The sequence below is a fragment of the Hemiscyllium ocellatum genome, chromosome 8 (assembly GCF_020745735.1).
Source record: "Hemiscyllium ocellatum isolate sHemOce1 chromosome 8, sHemOce1.pat.X.cur, whole genome shotgun sequence".
In the NCBI taxonomy this organism is placed as follows: domain Eukaryota; kingdom Metazoa; phylum Chordata; class Chondrichthyes; order Orectolobiformes; family Hemiscylliidae; genus Hemiscyllium; species Hemiscyllium ocellatum.
In genome coordinates this window covers 46,927,792-46,949,692 of record NC_083408.1, presented here as the reverse complement: position 1 = coordinate 46,949,692, position 21,901 = coordinate 46,927,792, and the positions used below count along the sequence as shown (strand labels likewise).

The 21,901-nt window shown below is 37.1% G+C and overlaps 1 protein-coding gene across 14 annotated transcripts in view; it reads left to right on the top strand.

Moving 5' to 3' along the window:
- Nucleotides 1–447: 447 nt before the first annotated feature.
- The window catches only part of ryr3 (ryanodine receptor 3), a 366,212-nt gene continuing 344,758 nt past the window's right edge, over nucleotides 448–21,901 (top strand). For all 14 annotated transcript variants that reach the window (XM_060828910.1, XM_060828909.1, XM_060828911.1 and 11 more), the window contains exon 1: nucleotides 448–558. In XM_060828910.1, coding sequence (XP_060684893.1) covers nucleotides 511–558 — 48 coding nt within the window. In that variant the 5' untranslated portion in view covers nucleotides 448–510. The remainder of the gene's footprint in view (nucleotides 559–21,901) is intronic.

Sequence of the window (21,901 nt, the reverse complement as noted above, 5' to 3'; positions counted from 1 at the left end):
CCGCGACTTTCTCCCTGAGAGCGCTGGGGGTGTCCCCTACCAGCCCAGGACTGGGCAGCTCAAGAACTCGGACCCACCTCATGGGGCGATGAAAAGATGCTGGAACTGCCAGCCCCATGAAGGAGAGAGAGAGAGAGAGAGTGGACCTCCCTTGTTTGCCAATGACCGATCAATATCGCGAGTGGAGTTGCCTGGATCATAAACAGTGAGCGTGGTCCCTTCACTCCCGCAGTGAGTGGTGTGTGGGATTATATTTGCATTACCGGCAACTTCCCCCTTTAATGTGTTAAAAAAAAGAGGTCAACACGGAGTGTGCGCTGCTGCTGGCGGAATTTGCCTTGGAAGGACAGGCGCAGTGGAAGGGCCGCTGGGCTGATTGACAGGGGGTCAGCCTCCCCCTATAAGGATGTACATGGACCGGTCTCCGCTCAGACTGGAACAGGAGCCGTGTGCTGACAGCAGAGGGACGAAGGGTCCAGCGTGAGAGCGGAGCCGGCTCTTCAAACAGCCATGGCCGAGGGGACTGAAGGGGAGGATGAAATTCAGTTCCTCCGAACTGTGAGTAAATAATCTGCCCCACAACCTAGTTTAGCAGCAGCAAGGCTAGCTCCGTGAGCGGCTAAAGTCCTTTGGTCTGATGGGGTCCGGCAAACAGACCTTCCCCGGAGCTGCAGAAATGGAGCGAGCCAAGTGTCGGAGAGTTGGACATTTTTATTTTGTTTGTGATTGCCTTTTGTTTGTGAAGTTTTCCACCCAACCCCGGTGGGATGAGACACAGCCCGATTTCTGGGCACTTGTCTCACGCTGCAACAATGATTGCCCCTCCATTCCTCCGCCGCCATTCCATGCTGTGAAGTTCACAGTCGTCTATTTCTTGTCTCGGAGAGATGATCTCAGCGAGAATTCCTTCACCGCCGCACTAACACATTAACACCGGCTTGGAGTTTGTCACGAAAGGCAGAGAAAGTGATTTTAAAAGATATATATATATATATATATATATACACACAATTCAGAGCAAGTTTGAAGATGCTAACGAGTGGCCCATGAGCAATTCAGCGCTTTCCCAAAACAGAGCTGTCAAGACTTAATTCAGCCCAACCCTTAGACAAGCTGGATTTCCTCAGGTTCTGACTGGGCTTTCCCCAGTTAAGAGCGAGCGATTCAGAGCTCGAAGTTCAGTGCAAGAGCGGCGGTGCCTATTTTTAGAGAGGTGACTGTGGTCTATGTGCGGAATGTGCTGCCCCACAGTTGGTCTGTAAGTGATCCGGACTGGCACAGCACACTCACTCAACAGGTGCACTCTGTGAGTACTCCCCCCCCCCCCCCCCCCCCCCCTCGGGACTGTAACTCCAGGCACTGCTCAGCGGCTATGAAGACAGACAGGCAGAGAGGGAAAATGTTCGGGAGTAGCAGCCTTTAGTCTTGCTGCATGTAACAGGAAGGCTGGGGTCGACGCGAACTTCACTTAGACAGTGGTGCAGTTTGGATCAGTAATTCAATGGCCCAGTCTAATAGAGGGACCAGTTCAAATTTCGCACAAAGAACAGACCCTTCGGCTCACCAGGCCTGCTGTGACACACGATGCCTTCCTAAACTAAAAGCCTGTTGCCTCTACTCAGTCAGTATCCCTCTATTCCCTGCCTATTCATGTTTCAGTCAAGATGCCTCTTTGATGTTGTTCTTGTATCTGTTTCAACCACCTCATTTGGCAGAGCATTCCAGGCACAGACTGCCTGTCCTCTGAGATCAAAATACTTGCCTCTCACATTTCCTTGAAATTTCTCCCTTTTACCTTAAACCTGATGTCCCCATATGGTTGAGATTTGCACCATGGAAATAAAAAGAATCTGACTATTCATTCTATCCATGTCTGTCATAATTTTGTAAGCTTCTATTAGGCTGCCCTCAGCCTCCAACGTTTAAGTGAAAGTAAACCAAGTTTGTCCAATCCTTCCTCATACCTAATATCCTCCGAACTGGGCAACATCTTGATAAAGCTTTTCTATACCCTCTCCAAAGCCTCCACATCTTTCTGTTGTGATCAGAACTGTACACAGTATTCTGAGTGTGGCCTAACTAAAGTTTTATAGAGCTGCACATATTAATACAATCTAGGAAAGCTAAGCTTAGTAACAGTGTGGTAAAATTATCACTGATCTTTGTAAATTGGGGTTGCTGTGCCCTTCAGGGAAGGAATTCTGCCTTCTTTACCCGATCTGGTCTATGCGTGACACCAGCTGCAAAGCAATATGGATAACTCAGAACAGCGTCCTGAAATAGCCCAGGATATTTAGTTCATTGGATAATGAGGGATGGGCAATAAATGCCTGTGTTTTTGGAGATGCCCACATCCCAACAGCAAATAAAGAAAAATTGGGAAGAGAATGCTTGCGTTCACTTGCATGCTCCTTTATCGGACATTTGCATTGCAACCCTTACCCTCCATCCCCACAAACATGACTCAGTGAAAAGCACCAACATTTAAATCTGAAAGATATATGCCCTGAGAAATAGTCACTTTTCTTTCTTAAATTGATAGGATGAGTGCTGCATTTATATAAGACGCAACAAAATATTTATGCCTAATTGATGTGGAACTTAACAGGTTAACTGGGGACAGGGGAGTTTTATTGGCAATTTAAGTCTCACCTGGTTGTTCACAAGACAGAATCAATCTTTCAGAATATTTTATGTAATTGAGATGTTGGCGTCAGTAGTAGATATTGTATGGCTTACTAGGCCCTCGAAGAGGATAATTCGGAGTTTAAAAATTCTGATGTACTGCGGATTCTAGAATTCATAAATGAAAACAGAAATTGCTAGAAAAACTCAACAGATCTGCCAGCATCTGCAGAGTGCCAACAGAGTTAATGTTTTCATGGTATGGGTAAAACAGTGATATGTTTAATCCAATTCCAACAGCATAATCCCTGTTACTGATGGGTTCTGGTGGATTGTTACAGCTCACCTGGGAAGTCTACCTTGCTGTGGCCTCAAACATTTTTACAGGCATGTTGCAGTTTAGAGTTAAGGCTGCAGTGTTCTTCCCACGACATGGCTGATCTCTTCCACTCTTACTGCCTGCCTTTGGCATGTATTGGAAAGCCTGGAAAGTTAATACTGACCCAGTTTTGCTGCATTACGAACATATCTTCCTTGGCTGTCAAGTCCTGGAGTGCGACTCAAATGCTGAGCTTCTCGCTCAGGGACAAAGATGGTGCAAACTGCCTTACAAGCCTCCTGTTGTTACTGATAACTTATATTTCTGATACCTTTTTTTAGGTTTCAAATTCTCATTGTCACAAGATGAGTTTGCTTTCACTTTTGAAAGTTTTATTTAAGGAATAGTTTACATAATTCTTAAATATAACAATTCATTTTTTTCATTTCTGAAGTTTAGACCTCGTACCTTGTTGTGCTTTAATAGGAGCTGAACTAGACGCAGTTCTTATGATTGTGAGGTTGTGTTTCAGTCTAAGAAGTTAAGATTTACTTAACATTGAACAGAAACATATGATTAAATTGTTCATTTATTGGAGTTTTGTGTGCAATTTGGATAAGACAGATAACAGTCTTTTCCGGAAATAAACTGATTCAACATATGAAGCTAATGATTTATTTAGTTCTTCACAATTTAGGTGAAAATTAGATGCTCATCTGAGAATGCCTATTACTTCAAAAATGACTTAATGATCATTAATGAAAAGTATATTTTGTTTGCTTGTCAGGTTGTAGGTTCCAACGTTTGCTACACTCCATAATTTGAAAGAGTATTTGTCGATTCACTTTTAATAAGCTTAATAAAGGGATAGATGTTACTATGCCACAGTGATGAAGGTTTACCCAGTGTGCAGTTCAAACAAAACACTTCTACTGGTTGGTGTTAATCATATAGTACAAGCTCATTACAAACATCATTTGCAGCTTTTTAATAATTTATACATATAAGAAGCTAATATCACCCATGGATTACATTCAGGAAATCCTAAATGTGTTATAACTCCAGGATTTGACTTTATGGATGAAGGGTTTTGGTGAAATAAGCCGCTGTATATTTCAAAAGGGTGAGAAAAGACAAAATCAAAATCACTTCAGCTTATAGATGCAGGATGAGGATCATAAGATAGTTCAATTCACTTCCCCATTTATCAATGATACTTATATTTGTCCAAATTATATTGGCATTTCAGCATTCATGGTGCATGGAATCAGTGGATTACACAATGAATAAATTAACCTCTTCTTGACAAATCACCATGGGACTTAGACAATTAAATCAGAGACAGTTTTTTTAAATGCATGAATGCATTGGCAGCTTTTCAAAAGCAAGCACTAAAAATATACAAGATATTTAATCAGATATAAGTAACTGAGTGTATTAAAAAGCTTAAGGATATAGAGAGTTTGTGCATCAAATTAACCTAGTATAAACAAGGGTTTACCTATTACAAGTCATTGACCATGATTTGCTCTGTAACAATTCATTAAACTTTCACTTGCTCATTGACTTCCTCTGAGCTTTTTGCATGGCAAGTTCCTGTCAGTGAACCTTTGAAAACCTGTGGTATCTTCCCCAGATGGGACATCTGTGAATGGGCAAGCTACTGTGTCTTTCCTTCAGTGATTAGATTACATAAGCATTAATGAGCTGCACAATGTTGAAACTGAGATGTGTCAGCAGTAGCTTAGAAGTTATGTCAGACACCAAAAGCAAAATTAGAAGATAGAAAGGAATATTGATTTTGGTGATGGATCGAAAAAACTGAAAGAAGAATTTATCCTTAGAAATAGATCTCAAACAATAATTAGAAACCAAATTAATAGGACACTAGAATTATAAAAAAAAATTTTCAGAACCAATGAAGATATATGTCAATATTTAAAACTTGCCATTCCATGGAAGGTGTATTTACAGTGGAACAAACACAGCTCTTTTTATTCTCATGAGTTTCACCCATAGCAGTGAAGTAGGCTTTACTTAGTTCTGAATATTTGTTCATGGAATGCCTGTATCACTAGCCGGATGAGCATTTGTTACATGTCTGTAATTGTCCTTCAGTAAGGAATGGTAAACTGACTTTTCAAACTGCTGCGTCTCATGCTGTTTAAAGGTGCTGTCATCAAGAAGTATGATTCTTAGTATTCACTCTTACCATTGTCCGAAAGTTCACATTCTTGAAAACTTTAACTTTACAGACTCATTCTCCCAAAGGACCTAAAAGGACGATTATGAAAACATGGTGGCAAGAAAGAACATGCATTTGTGTAGTGCTTGCCCTGGTCACTTGAAATTGCAAAGTGATTCACTTTTTTTTTGAAAGTGGTGTAGCATAGCCAATTTGTAGTCAAGGTCCCACAAGTAATAGCTAAGTAAATGATGTGGTAATTTGTTGTTATTAAATGATGTAAACATGAGAATTCAGCTGTCTTCCTTCAAGGCAGATATTGGTAGCAGATTACATTTTATATCAATGTAAGATTAATTTCATTTAATCATCGATAGTCTTATTTTTTCAGAACAATGAAATATTAGTGGAATTAATTTTAATTATCTCACAATAAATTAAATCTCAAAGAAATTTAACTAACTCAAGTGAGATGGATAAATGCCTTGGAAATGATATTACCATACATACTGTATATAAAATCTGTTATCTGTAGTAACACTCCTAAAATGATTTAACCTAATTGATTTTTAAGTGCCTTACATAATCCTCGTAACATTTGCAATTTTATGTAATAATGCCCATAATGATGACATCGCTGAATCAATGATGGATCAAACTGGGAAACAAATTGATGAATGTGCAGCATAATATTTGAAGGTTAATGAAGGAAAACAAGATAAAATTATTTATAACCAAAAACAAAGAAATAGCTTGCAAACGAAGTCAAACATGTTACCACATTAATTTGACGTTGTGGGGCAAAGATTTATGCAAGAACATTTAATATACAGATTGTCTTATCAGGCTCTTTATATTGTCAACCATGACTAATTTGGTGGTTAATATATAAAAATAATTGTGCAATAAATCGTTGGTTAATGTACAAATAAAAATACTGCAGATGGTGAAAATCTGAATTAAAAATCAAAAAGATTTCAGTCATTCATGCAGAATCTGGGGAGAGAGAAAAACAGTTAACATTTCAGATGGATGATTGATCATTGTTTTATTTGCAGTTAATCATATTTAATTATTTAACTGGGGTGTTTGAATGGAAAACACATAATTAACACAAATTAATGGGAGGTCTCGTTGATTGATTGGAAGCTATTTTGTAGCTGTATTAAGAAAATATTTTAGATACTTTCTAATCAACCTGTTCAGAGTTGTATTACATAATTCTGCAGTTGGAACTTTAACATAGGACCATTGATCCAGATGTAGGGACACTCTCTCTGCATTAGGAGAGCCTATGAAAATTTCTTGAATAGCTAACTAAATGTGTGGCAACCAAAGAAAGAATACAGGTGTTAGTAGCTGATTGCTTTTTTGTAACAGTCGCTGCAACAAAATAGCAGGAAAATAAAGATTTAAAATTTGTTCCTTCTGGGAACACAATCTTATCAGAAGTCATGAGCTGTGAAAAATAACTCATCGTACCTTGTTTTACCAGTATTGTTTCTTGTATTTTCTTTCAGTAAAAAAGATGCAATGTGGGATTATTTAAAATGAGAACAATGACATTGCATAATTATTTATAAATTGGGATTAATTTAATTAATAAGTTTAGATTGGCTTAGATATTGGTAATTAAGCAAAAAATCTGGCAATTTGATGCCCAAAAAGCATCCAGCACCATACTTTTCAACTCTGGTCTCCAGCATCTGCAGTCCTCACTTTTTCCAATTTGATGCCCAAGACAGGCATTAAATAAAAATTTACAATGAACTAGGTGTATTACTTGTCAAATGAATTTAAATCTTAAATCCGCAGTTTCACTAAAATAATGGTCACTATTTTACAAATTGAAATTGAACCACTTCATAGTGATTGATCAGTCTAGAAGTTTGCAACACAAGATGTTACCTTTCTTCTGTAAAACTCCTACTGCACAAATAAAAATTACCAATAATTTGTTTAATATATTCCAAGTGTGGTAATGTGAACGTTAATTAAAGTGTTATGATAGGTCAGTTGTTTAGACTACTGACTGTGAATGTTTAACTAAACTAGAAACAGAAATAGGTTGACATCTTGGTGAAACTTTGATTAATGAGGTTACAATTGACAATTTATTGTCTTGAGGTGTTTATATTTATGATTAGGAAATTTTTCAAATAGAGTATGAGAGTATTTAGTTCACCAAAGACAATAGTTCTACAGATTAGATTATATATAATATTTTATTAATTGAAATATTAATACCCTATTGATATAGGTCGAATAACTCACTAGCTATTTGTGCCTCATAATAATGATATCATTTTAACTCCAAAATGTAAGTAAAGTTTAAGTGGTTGTTAAAAGTGATTTCAAATCTGAGATGCTATTGCTTTTTAACACATTTGAAGTTTGGAAAATTTCTAGTTGTTTGAGTCAAAAAAAATTTGATTTCAATCTGCTGGTGTTCATGTTGGGATTTCAAGTGCTTGGACAGTTTACCTTATGAAAGAAAAAAATGTGTTTAAATAACACTTTCATAACCTCAAGGTGTCCCAAAGTGCTTCATAGCCAATGAACTACTATTGGCATTTTCAAATGAGAGAAATGTCAGTGCCAAATTTGTGATAAGTAAACTCCCATAAACAGTAATTTGATCATAAGCAAAATACTGTTTTTGCAATGTTATTGAGAGATCAATATCAGAATGTCAGAGAAACTACTCACCTTCAAATGGCACCACAAGACATTTCACATACACCTGTTATAGTAAAAGCTGAGTCTAACAGTTCATGCAATGGATAGAACTTCTGTCACTATTTGATTTACTCAATGCTACATCAGTGTTAGCCTAAATGTGTGTGCTCAAGTCTCTAGAGTGCAGCTTGAACTCAGAACCCCTCTGACCCAGAGGTGAGAGTGATTCCCACTGAGGTATAATTGACACTGCAACGCTGACACCTCCAATTTGATTTATCTTTATCTTACGAACAAGGTAATATTGTATCTTCTAAATATTTTTGTGCATTTTTTTATTGTCACTCTCAGTGTATCTATAATTAAGAATAACATCAGCAACTGGTTCTCCATCATAGCCATCTGGCAGTGTAAACAATGATGCTCCACTGAAATCTAATTAGAATACAAATGTCACTCAATTTTATGATCCCCCTACAGAAGACAATTGTCTTTAATGTATTTCGTCCAGGAAGAGATATTCGGCAACAGTAAATAATTATTGCGAGGAAGCATAATATTTGATACCATGTTTTTGAATATATAAATAAAAGTAACTATAAAATTAATGAAGACAAAGATCACTTCATTTTTCTTTGAAGGTTATAAAGTTAAGGTTATTTATTTTTTAAGAATATGTTCTGGCAACTCTTATTTGGATATTGATTTCTTCTGCGAGAATGTGGCATTCCAGCATGGTTGTCCCTGCTATAAAATTAGATGAGAAAAGCTGATGTTGCCAAGATTTATCTGCCTTCTGAGGGCATTGCACCAGCACCACTACATCAGCAAAGTGTTGACACATACTAACTAGATGCTAGATAGGATTTCTATGAGGAAACCATGATTAATGGCTATCACAAAATAGTGGTTTTTTTCTCAAAAATATAACAAAATACTGGAACACTAAAGAGTAAAGGTTACCAGTAATCATTTTTATCTCATAATTTTTATGTAATAGTTTTATATGGCACCCCAAAACAGCAGTTGCATTTTGTTAATTTATTTTCTTCACATCAAAAACTATTTAAAAATAACTACACAGGTATTTAACATAAACATTTATTACTTTAATATGTAAAAGAACTTCATAACAACTCAAGACTGATAAAACAATAACTTCTCATGTTTGTTGTTAAATATCTTGACCCCCCAATCCCCATAATCTTCTGTAATTCTACTAACCTTCAAGATGTATGCACCCTTCTAATTCTGGCCTCTTGAGCCCCCCTGATTAAAATCACTCCACTATTAATGCTGCATCATTAGCTGGCTGAGCACAAAAATTCCTTTCCTCAAACCTTTCTAGCTTATATTTCTCCCACAGGCTGCTGCCCTTTTAGATGCAACTTAAAATTTAGTGCTTTCACAAAGCTGGTGGTTATGGGGCATGACATCTTGTAAAGTGGTTTGGTGTCATAGCTTGTTTTAAAGTATCCCTATAAAATATTTTGAGTTCTTTTCTTACATCATTCCTGCTATATTGTTATATTCTTTAAGTAAGGACAGCATTTTTAAGTTTAACTTTTCCTGATGTAAGGTTGGGCATTACTTCAGATAAAATTTAATTTAATTTTACTGTTGTGGATTGCTGTTACTCTAAATTATATATTTTAATATAATTATATGTAATTATAAATTTTTATTCAATGGAAAATGTTTCCTTTATGAATTGCAGGAAACAACCTCTTACATTTTCTCCTGAGCAATACAACGATTTAGTTTCTCCTACCTGAAATTAGTTAAATAATTTGTTTCTGAAGTGTCATTACCTGAAAAGAAAAATTAATCTATAAATATGAGCTGGAAACCAGTTTGTGCTAGCTTAGAAATTATGAAAGTTCCCTTTTGTACAGAACAATAGCTTTTGTAAAGTGAACATTGTCAAATCAGTTGATATTGAATATTCTATCTGATGTAGGGTCATCAACTTTAAGCGTCAACTCAGTTTTTCTTCACTGATGCTATTGTAATCTGCTGAGTGTCCAAAGTATTTCCAATTTTTACCTCGGATTTACAGTATCTACTGTATGACCAGTTTATTTGATCATTTATGTGACATGCAGTCCAATTTGAATATTTTGAGAAATATTACCACTATGAGGTGAAACACCTCTCTTGAACTGTAAGCATTACAGCTTAGGAGATTTCCATTTAGCTTATCATGTTCATCTAAATGTACATTTGGAGCAAAGGAATCTATTGAATTTTCCTTTTATTGTCACATTGGTAAAGAGAGTAAAAGAGATGGACAGCATTAGAAAGAGAAAAAAACTGCTATGTATAGAGAGGTACGTAGAGAAAAGAGATAGAACACATTCTCTGATTTACCACGTGCGATGCCGTGGGATGATAACTAATTTATTACACACCTCACTGAACACAGTCTATTTTTGTATCCAATTAAGTACATTTGAAGTGTAGTCACTGGTATAGAAAAGGAAATGATTTAAAAATAGCAAGCTCCCACAAAAGCAACATCAGAATAATAAGATTATGTTTTTACTGATTGATATAAAAGGACAAATATTTGTTGAGGCATTAGGAGACCATCCCTCCTGATTTGAAATTTTGCAGTGGTAATTCTGGTGAAACTTTCAGTATTCGCTGTCATTACCAATCTGAAAGTATTGGGAACTTCTGGTCCACATACATGCAGTTGAATGCAGAAATCCAGAAGTGCTGTCAGTGATTCTATGCTTCCATGTTGGACAGACTGTTAACGATTCCTCAGGTTGTAATTCATTGAAAATCAGTGAACTGACTAAACTAGCCCTCTTCCATCATTATTTTTGCTGTAAAATTGAAATATTTGTATTTTGTTGAATAAAGTGCAATTAGATTGTTGATAATTTTATACTACTGCTGAAAAGTCTCACTGTGCTTGTAAACTAAACTTATAGTAGTGGAATATGAAATTTTCTCATAAAATCTGCATTTTCAAGACATTCTTAAGGTTTCATATTTCAACTTCTACCTCAGTCCCTTGTCTATGTCCCAATCATTCACTTTACTCTCAACAAACTATTAGTTTAAAGTGAAAATAAAATCTACTGACATGTGAACAGTAGGCCATTCAGCCCCTCAAACCTGTTCCATCATTTAATGAGATCTTGGCCTAATTCCATACATCTGCCTTTGGCCCATATCCATTAATAATTATGCTTAACAAAGCTTAATCTATCTCAGATTTTAAGTTAGCAATTTATCCTGTCTCCACTGCCATTTGTAGAAGAGAGATCCAAACATCTAACATCTTTTGTATGTAGATGTGTTTTTTAACTCTCTCCTGAACAGTCTGGCTTTAACTCTCAGTTTATGCCCCCTAGTTCTAGAGTCCCTAACCAGCGGAAATATCTATCCACTCTTGTTAATACCTTTTAGAGCTCAATCAGATCACCCTTAATCTTCTAAATTCTAGAAAAAACAGGCTTAATAAGTGTAATCTCTTCTCATACTTGAATCCCTGAAGTCCACGTATCATTCTTGTAAGGCTTCCCAAAGACCAATGTATGGTTCTAAAGGTGTGGTGCCCAGATTGCTCACAGTACTCTAAACAGGGTCTAATCAGAGTTTTGTAAAACTGCAGCATAAATTCTGCATCTTTGAACTCTAATCCCCTATCCCAATATTTTACTTTAATTAGTTTTATTCAGTCTCCATTCCTGATCCACTATTAATTTCCTCATGACTGCCGACAAGATATCCTCCCTTCTGCGGTAAGTACTGAGGAAAAGTTATTCTTCAACATGTCTATCTTCAGTGAGCCAATATTGCTCCTGATCACGCGCTTTCCCTTTATGTAACGACAGCATTTCTTCTTACTAATTTTGATAACCCAGGCAAGTTCCCTTTCATAATCTTTTTCAGCGGCATATGTCAGTTGTTTTGTGGCCCTTGGCTCATGTTTGTATCTTGCAGCAGGATCTGTACTGTTTTTACATTTTTGTAAGCTCTTTCTTTCAGTTTAATGCAGTCCCTTATCTCTTAAGTTGTCCATGGCAATTTATTTCTGTGAAGTGGAGTTTTCCCTTTCAGGAGTACAAAATGGCTTTGTATTGTTTTAAATCTTTCCACTAACAACCTCCATTGTTCTTGCACTGTTTTACCATGAGCGGATTTTTCCAGTTTGCAGTGGGCAGTCTCTGTCTCAGCTCATTAAGGTTGGCTTTCCCTAAATCTTGAACTCTGATAGCTGGTTCATGCTTTTCACTTTCAAATGCTACATTGAACTTGATTATGTTATGACGACTGTTTGATAAAAGATCACAAACAATTAAGTTACTGATGGCTTCTTATTCTTAACTAAATCTAATAATGTTTAATACATGTTGTAACCAGGACTATTGTCGTATTCAATATATTTTACTGTATAACCCACTTGTGGGATCACCATTGCTGGACAAAGATACCTTCATGATGTGGCGCCAGGTTCAAACTGACATTGAGAAAAAGGAAATCCACACTACAAAGATCATTAGGTTTTTGTAGGCAGCATTCTTCAATGTGAATGATAAGCACAGTCATTTCACACTGACTGTGAAACTTTCAAGACAATCTGAGAGGGCAGATAGGGGCTTGGTTTAACATCTCATCCAAAGGCAGCACTCAGCACTTCCAGCAGGACAGAACTCTGTCCACTCTAAGCTGGAATATTAAGTTAGATCTTTGGGACCAAGGGTCTGAAGTTTCTGACTGGGAGGTGAGAGTTCAACTGCTAAACTGCAGTTCAAACACCTATGTTGTTTCTGCCATACATGCAAACAACAGAATTTGCAATGAAGGTATAAAAATTAGAATATAAGTTGTGTGACTTTGACATGAGACTGAATCATGCTAGTACATCCTGACTTGTTTATTTTTCTCTCTCTAATTATCTCCAATTTGCCTGAAGCCACACTTTATCTTGATTTCCCATGTATATTGCCCCAAGAGATCAGCTAATATGTAAATATAAAGCTCAGACTCAGATTTCCTCAGCAATTTCTGCTATTCCAAACCAGTAACTTAATTTACAAGGGAGAATTGGTGGTTTGCGAGCTGTAAGTTCCCTGCATGCTTTGCTTTTTGATTGCCCTTGGATCATGGACAAAATGTAACAATAAATTCTAAAGACCATTGAGATATGATGAGGAAGAAATCTTGGGCCTATCCAAAAGAAACCAGTGTTCCCATTTAACATCTAACAGTTTCTTGAGTAAAACAAAAAAAAACCCAATATTGCAAGGCATGCCTTTTTAACACACCGGAATATACTAGCAAACAGCTTCATGTGATTAAACGGAATCAGTGAATCGGGAATAAATGCTGCAATAAGGTCATTTATGTGGATCTAGTCAACACGACTTTGAACAAATTGAAAAACGTTAAAAATTGTGGGATGAAATACAAGCAACCTCTTAGTTAAGCACTGAAAAATTATGAAAGTTATTATTAGTTTATTGCCTCTGCAGATGATTTTGAATTCTAAATGATTTACTACAAAGACTGTGTGAAACAATTAAGTTTTAACACCTTTATCATAATAATAAAAAGAGCTAAATGTTTCCGGAGGCAACTTATACTCTAAGCTATTGAAAAGATTGCTCAGTTTACTATTAAAAACAAAAAGAAAACTCTATCCATGGTTATAATGTATTCTGCCTTTAAGTAGACACTTCATTCTCCAGGAACCAGTCCAAAACTATTCTTAGCTCGAGAAGGCTTGCTTCCCTTATCCTTACCCAGCCGGATACCTTCTAATCCTCTAACTAAATTTCATGGTGCAGATTATCCTGGAGATTCCTCTGTGTAGCCAGTGTGAGGCATAACTTTCAACTTAATTTAATTTCCCTTGAACCTGATCCATGCCATCTAAGCATTCTGCATGGTGGACAATGGAGACTCGATCACTCTCTCTCATTTTTTTTTCAAAATCTTGCTGACTGATTCCCTTTGTGTGGCTCTGGAATATTTTGCGAAAGCCTGAAATCTAATGCTGGAATGGCTTCTTATGAACAATTTAATCCTAAAGTCCAAGCCAAAGGGAACACAAATCATTTGGATCTAGTAGAAATCTTAATTCACTCTTTTTTAGACTCCAAACTTCATTCTATCCTGGTATTAAACAGACAGTATGAAGTATAATAATTTATAAATGCGGCATTCTTCTCCGGTCCATATGAACCTTGTAAACTAAAATTCCATCACTAGCTGCACAGCTACACTTGCCATTCTCCACCAATATCAATATCTTGTACTTTCTTTTCAGTAAAACTATTTGGGCCCTCTTTGACCTTAAAAAATAACCCAACTCAGCCTGAATGGATTTCAGGAAAGGTCACACAAACTCTGTTTGGCCTTCCATTTTATCCAACATTTAACAGACAATCTCAATATATAACAATCTTTTAAACTTCACATTTGCAACAATGTGGTGAGTAAACCTTTAGTAATTTTGTCAAAAACGATTGCTAAAGTCAAGGAAAGAGTACTGCCAATTTCAAAGTGAAGTAGAAGGTAAATGAGAAAGCTAGAGATTTAAAGTTGAACAGGTCAATGTTAATGTTCCCAGGAGAAAGATGAGATCCTGCTTCTGCAGTATCAGAGAAGGCTAAAGATGGAAAGGTCAGAGTGGGATCTGGAGGCAGAATTGAATTGGCTAGCAACAACGAGATTACAACCTTGGACAGAACAGGAACGTCTGATTAAAACGGTTATCGAATCTATATTTCCTGTCCTCAGTATGGACATCTTTTTGTATGAAAAAATATAATCAGTTAGAACAAGTGCATTTGACTAGCTGTCTTAAATTTCAGATTATTTCAGTACTGGCAAAAAGGACAGCAAGATGAAAAGAGATAAGTGTTGCAGCCAATCCCTTGCATAATGTACATGAGAATCTGCTGGGTACTTTTGAAAATCACACATTACTATGAGTCCTTTGGATCTCTTGTGGCACTGGGACCTAAGGTCAGGGTTCAAGCCCCACTTGCTGCAGACCTGTGTGAGAAAGATCCCTTGTGATGCAGTGATAGTGTCCCTACATCTGAGACAGGAGGCCCATGTTCAAGTTCCACCTGCTCCAGAGGTGTGATATAATATTTCTTTTCAACTTTTACAGGAGGGCAATTGGTGGAGAATGAAATTTAGTACTTTCCCGAATAAATGGTGTGCATAATACATTCCATCATGAGCATTTTATTAAAAGGAGAATACCAAATAGCAATCACTTAACTTTCAAGTTAATGGGGATATATTTAGTGGCTTTTTTAACACAACAAACAAAATTAGTTCAACCAGTTTATGATTGGTGGAGGAGCCAAGCTCTTTTATCTAATATCTCAATTATGAGCTGCAATAATGCCATCAGTCTAAATTGCTTGAAAGGAAGAAAAATGACAGAAAATGTGAAGTAAGTGCTTTACAATTCATGCTAATATCAGCATACTAAAGGTATAATTTTTTTATAGGATTTTGTGGTACTGTGATAATGTCACTGCCTTTAGGACAGAAAGTCTAGCTTCCAGCCCAACTTGCACTCAAGGTATGTTATGGCACATCTGAACCAGTTGATTAAATGAGTTAGTCTTTTTATGGAACAGACCGAAGCCCATCAAAATATAAGAAGAAATTAATCTAGACCTTAACCTTTTCTTATTTTAAAAGTAACTGTAAGGTTTTATGTTCCAAATGTTATTTGATTGGTCAAACTACCAGGGTTGAAACAAAATACACTTTAATACACTATAATTAAAATACAAACAAATAGAAATACAATGAAAGAATTGGCTTAACTGTAAATCTTTCAAAATGCTGAACAACATAATTTGTTTTAACTGCAACTAATTAACTGTTCCAATATATGTACATCCCATAAACGCACCCTTTGTAAATGCACATTTATTAAAACAGGTTGTCTCATATGCAATTCTAGCAGCAGGAAGAGAATCCCAGCTTTTAGCTTCAAGACCCCAGCAACTGCAGAAAGCTAAAACTAAAAACCCTGGATCTGTAGGTGCTTGACCCCACCCATTCAGACTGCCTGTATTGTTCCAATTTTTAAAAAAAGACCAAGGCCTCTCAAGCTGTTTATTTTATAATGACTTTGAGCAGATTGCTCGGTACCTCTGTCTCAACGTTTCTTCATTTAAAAGAAAGGACAAAATATACTATTAGAGCCATAGTATCATCACCACCCCTCCCCCCACCTTAAAAAAATCATCGATATAAAAAGATGGCTCATTATTAACAATCTTTAGCCTAACGTTCTTAGTGGACAACAATACACAGTGCAAACGTTCATGATTGCAGTCCATTTTTGTCTTCTTTTTCCCCACTGCTGAATACCTCCATATTCCTTCATCAAATTCACGACAACGTGTCAGCAGTTATATTCTCTTGTCCTGTCATATGTATAAGTTTCAAATCGAATGGCTGCAATAATAAGCTCCATCTCAACAGTCTGGAATTTTTATCCTTAAATTTTTAAACATCTCTAAAAGGTTATGATCATAATATACAATTGTCTCAGACACATTACTGGCAATATAAATGTTGCAACACCAACACCAAACTCAAGGTCTCCTCAATTCTGAAAAAGACCTGTTGATGATTATTCAATTTTCTGAAAAAAAACCCAATAGATTTTCCTATCTTCTTGTTGTTTTCTTGCAAGAGTACAGCATTGACACCTATGCCTCTGTTAACAACAGCTGCCTTGAATAATTTTATGTATTTAGGTGTGCCTGATACTGAGACAATGGTTAACACAGCTTTCAGGCTGATGAATGCCTTCTGACATTCCTGTATCCACTGAATTTTTCTGCACTTCTTCAACATGTCAATCTGTGGAGCAGCCACTCTGCTAAAATTCAGGTTGCACTTCTGATAAAAACCACTCAGTACCATGAATCGTAGTACTTCCTCTTCGTTGATGCTACAGGAAAATTACAAATAGCCTTTGTTTTCACAACCCTTGGGGCCATTTATCCATGTCCAATACCAACATGATTTGGTCTTTTCCGAACTCACTCTTAACCAGATTTATCACCAAGTCCACATCCCGAAGTTGATTGAACAATTCCAATAGATGCTGCAAATGTTCCTTCCATGTGTGACTAAAAATCACCAGATCGTCAATGTACACCACATTGATGTAAGTAATCTAATCTAAACCACACAACTGGGTAATCCCAAAATTACTTTGTTGGTTAATCTTTGAAATGTGGCTGGCGTATTTTTCATACCAAATGGCATGACTTTGAACTGGTTCAATCCATTTTGGTGTCACAAAAGCTGAAATTTCCTTTACTGTTTCGGATAAAGGTACTTACAATGCAGTCTTCCAAACACAGGATAGGATATGAATCAGATTTTCTTAACTGCATTGACTTTGCAATAGTCTCCACATAATTGTTGGGCACCACCTTGTTTTGACACCATTACTATGGGTGAGCTGCATTCATTGAAACTCACTTGAATTATATTGTCTTCGAGCATGCGTTCAATCTCTTTTTGGACTTGTGCCAACTTTAGAGGGTTAAGTCTATCAGGATATTGCTTAACTAGAACATTTCCTATATCTACATCATGTCTAATCTGATGAGTACTTCCTAGCTTATACCCACATATCTCTTCATGTGATTGTAATAACTCTTCCAGGTCGTTTTCATTTTCCTGTAGAAAATAACTCAAAAGTTTATCCCAATTTCTGAGAACTTCCTCATTGTCCAATTTAATTTGAGAAATGTCCAATTCAGAATCCTCTGGTCTTGATTCTCTACTCTATTATAACTAGTACCACATTCACCTTTTGCTTTCCGCCCCTATTAAAATACCTTTTGAAGATAGTCATATGACAAGCTGGGAGATTTCTTTCCATCTGGCATTCTTATCAAATAATTCACCTCACACAATTTCCTTTTCATTTTATTAGGCTCACTAAATAATGTCTTTAAAGATTCATCTATCCCTAGGAATAAAGTCCACACTTCACCTTCACTAGCAAAATAGCAGTTTTTTTGATTTCTTATCTGCTTCCTGTTTCATCAATTGTGGTACTATTTTCAAATGCTGTCCAGACAACTCACCTGCTGTATTTATTCTTTCATTAACATTTGACATATATTCAAAATATGTGGTCTCTGAACTCTGACTCACCAATTTCTCCTTAATGAATTTCAGTAGTCCTCTCACCTCATGCCCAAAAATTAAGTTAAATAGACTGAATGTAGTTGATTCATTAGGTGCATCCCTAATTGCAAGAAGTACAAATGGAACTCTTTTATCCCAATCTTCTGGATGGTCTTAGCAATAAGCCCTCAACATGGTCTTTAAAGTTTGATGCCACCGTTCTAAAGCTCCGTGCAATTCTGGATGGTACACAGTGGATTTGAATTGTTTTATTCCTAAGCTGTTCATCACTTCCTGGAAAAACTTGTTCCAATTGTGTCACTGTAGTAGTCCATATCTAGTTTCAAAAAATGAGTAACTCTTTTACAGTCCTTTCAGATGAAATACTGAGTAATGAAATGGCTGCTAGAAATCTAGTAGGCACATCCATTATGGTCAACAAATACTGATTTTTATTTTAGGTCGGGGTCCTACATGAACAATTAAGAGTCTTGTAAAATGTTTCTCAAATTCAGCCTTATAAACACCTTAGCATACAACATCTTTTAAAGAAAAAGACTTTTCAGCTGAATAATCTTTTCTGGCAAAGGGTAAATGCTTATTGCAATTCTTCCACCTAGCTAAGGGGGGTGGGGGTTGGGGGGGGGCAGGTTGGGGGGTGTGGGGGTGGGGGGTGTGGTGGGGAAGGGAAGGGAAGAATGACCCCTTACTCTGAAGCTATTCTCACTGGTACTAAATTGTTCAAAATGGGAGAGGAAAAAAAACCCTCTACATTGACTCTATCAAGCCCTGAAGAACTTTTAAAAATGTTTTAATAAGATCTTTTCTCCTTCCCCTCAACTCCATTGAATACAAGTTCAAACTAGGCAACAGCTCCGTGTAAAATCCCTCTATCTAGAATCAACCAAGTGAACCTTCTCTGGACTGCCTCCAATTCTTACTATTCCTTCCTGAGGTAAGGGACTAAAATAGATCACTGAATTCTGTGATCTACTCTCATGAATTCCAGCAAAACTTTCCTATTTTTGTATTTTCTTCCCTTTTTTAAAAAAATGAAGGCCAACAGTCCTATTGTCTTTCCTAATACCTGCTGAATGTGGATGCTAGTATCTTGTGATTCATGGACAAGGCTGAAAATGTGTTGCTGGAAAAGCGCAGCAGGTCAGGCAGCATCCAAGGAACAGGAAATTCGACGTTTCGGGCATAAGCCCTTCATCAGGCAGCATCCGAGGAGCAGGAAAAATCGACATTTCGGACGAAAGTTCTTCATCAGGAATGACTGATGGAGGGTTTTGCCCAAAAGGTTTTCCTGCCTGATCTGCTGTGCTTTTCAGCACCACTTTAACCTTGACTTTTATGGAACTGTGATTGCCTCTCTCCCTCTGGAGCAGATTCATGGACAAGGACCCACTCCTCCCCTAATCTCTCTGTGCTGCAGCTTTGTGTGGTCTCTCTCCATTTTAAATAATAAGCTTTAATGGGCATAGCTTTCAAATTTTCCTAGGTTATGTTCCATCTGCCAATTTCTTGCACACTCACTTAACATGTCTATATCCCTCTACAGGCAGTGTGTGAACTGCAAACTGAGCTAGGAATGGTACCCAACTTTGTGAAGCTGTCAGTAGCAGATCTGGGTGAGGCCAAGAAAGAAGCCATCAGTGTTATAGTTTGGAAGAGATGTGTGAAACTATGATTGCAAAAATGTGATTCAAACTTAGACAGTTACTAGGAAGAGAGGTGATGTTAATGGGGTGAGGAATGGATGAAATGACTGATGATAGTGATTTTGATCTCCATGTTATTTAGTTGGATTAAATCTCTGCTCCGTGGAAAAACAGTGAGAACTTTGTGGTTACGGAAGGGTTAAGATAGGTAAGGTAGAGATAGGTGTTAGCATGCAGCTTGAAACTGATGTTGATTTCATGATTGACCTCTCCAATGCATCATGCCCAGTAGTGTATAGAGAACTGCTTAATAAGCCAAATGGGGACTTGCAAATGATCTGTGCAAGGTTAAAATAACTAGTTTCAGTTTACAGCCAAAGCACTCTAGAGATGCATCCTAATATATCAGTCACCTTAAGAAGCCATAGAAATTGCCAGCATCTGGCTGTAATGTCTGAGACAGCTGCATCTTAAGAATGCAACCTGATACGTATGAAGATCAACAAGGCCCAGACTCCAGCCCATTTCTTGTTTAATTACTGCTTGTTAATAAGAAATAGATGATTGGGTTTTATGGAATTAGGTAGAAGTGTGTACTGCACATGCTGGAGATCAAGAGTCAAGATTAGAGTGGTGCTGGAAAAGCACAGCAGGTCAGGCAGCATCCGAGGAGCAGGAAAAATCGACATTTCGGGCGAAAGTTCTTCATCAAGAATGACTGATAGAGGGCTTTGCCCAAAAGGTTGATTTTTCCTGCTCCTCAGATGCTGCCTGATCTGCTGTGCTTTTTCAGCACCACTTTAACCTTGACTTTTATGGAACTGTGATTGCCTCTCTACCTCTGGAGCAGAAAGTTGAGGTTCAAGTTTCACCCACACTCAGTGTGTCATAAAATGCCCAGCAAGTGGTTTTTAAAATGTTCAATATCAAGAAACAAGTACGTAGAAACTTGAGCAAGAAAAGTACCTGATATGGATGCTGGTGAAATCAACTGTGACACCAACAGGAACCACTAACTCCAAATATACTAACTTCAAATAGCACTGAAATTTTCAAGCTTATTCTTCTTACATCCACTCTTATGAATAGGAGGGGATTTCATCTCTCTGACCTCCAGTAGATTTCTAATTATTTCTACTTTATCTGCGAAAGAAGTTTTCAGGTTCTATGCTGGCTCTAATTCCTTGATACTGGAACTTATCCCTTCACTTATTAAAGGATAAATGACTATAATATGAAAAGTATTTATCAGCTTAGAAATTGATGAGCAACTATGAACTCTTGAGCAAAACCTGATGCCAATGAAAAGTTGTTTGGGCATTGTTAGAATACAAGTACAGTGAAAAATAATAACCACAAGAGATTATAGGCATCTCTCCTTATTTGTGTGTGAGGGTGAGAGAGACACAGTTATGCAGAACCTCAATCCTCATAAGGCATGAAGTAAGGAAATAGGTGTCCATGAATCATCAAATCCAGTACGAGGATTGAACCTTGCATTATTCTGCTCCACTCTACTCATTTAGCTAACTGAGCTAATCAAAACTCTTAGTGTGCAAGTGGAATGCTTGGAATGTCAGTCATGCCCCAGAGGCAGTCACCTAGCTTCAGAAAAGGTTACATTTGTCCAGGAGAGATTCTGATGCTGGGCCTATTGTTAGTTTGGCAGAGGTGGTGGTGCTTGCTGTGGTCAATTGGGAATCATTTTTTTTAAAAGAGTCTGAAGTGAATCGTAGCCCTACTTTGCATATGCAATGGGCTTAGCGGCAATTCTGAGTGGACAAACTAAGTGACTGCAGATCAATATGTTACACAGCACATGTTGCAGCATGTATTGGACCCTCCTCGGATGCTGCCTGACCTGCTGTGCTTTTCCAGCATCATTCTAATCTCGACTCTGGTTTCCAGCATCTGCAGTCCTTGTTTTTACCTAATGAACTTGCGTTTTGTTTAAATGTTGGTATAGTTAATCTAATTTCTAGGTCACCAAATATAATTTTTACCTCTTGTCTCTTTCCACATGAGTAATACTGAGAAATTTCTAAACACTAACTAGGGATTACATGGGTAGCTGTATGTCATTCAGATATGTTGGTCATATGTGATTACACATTTTCTAATGAGCAAAGAGAGAATGAGAAGATGGAAAGAAAGTTAGAGGAACTTGAATTCCAAAGTTTAAATGAAAGTGATTCGGCTGGAAGCTTTGAGAGAAATACAAAGTATTGAACTGTAATTACAAAATATTATTTTAAAATAGAAAAGACTCCAAAGGCA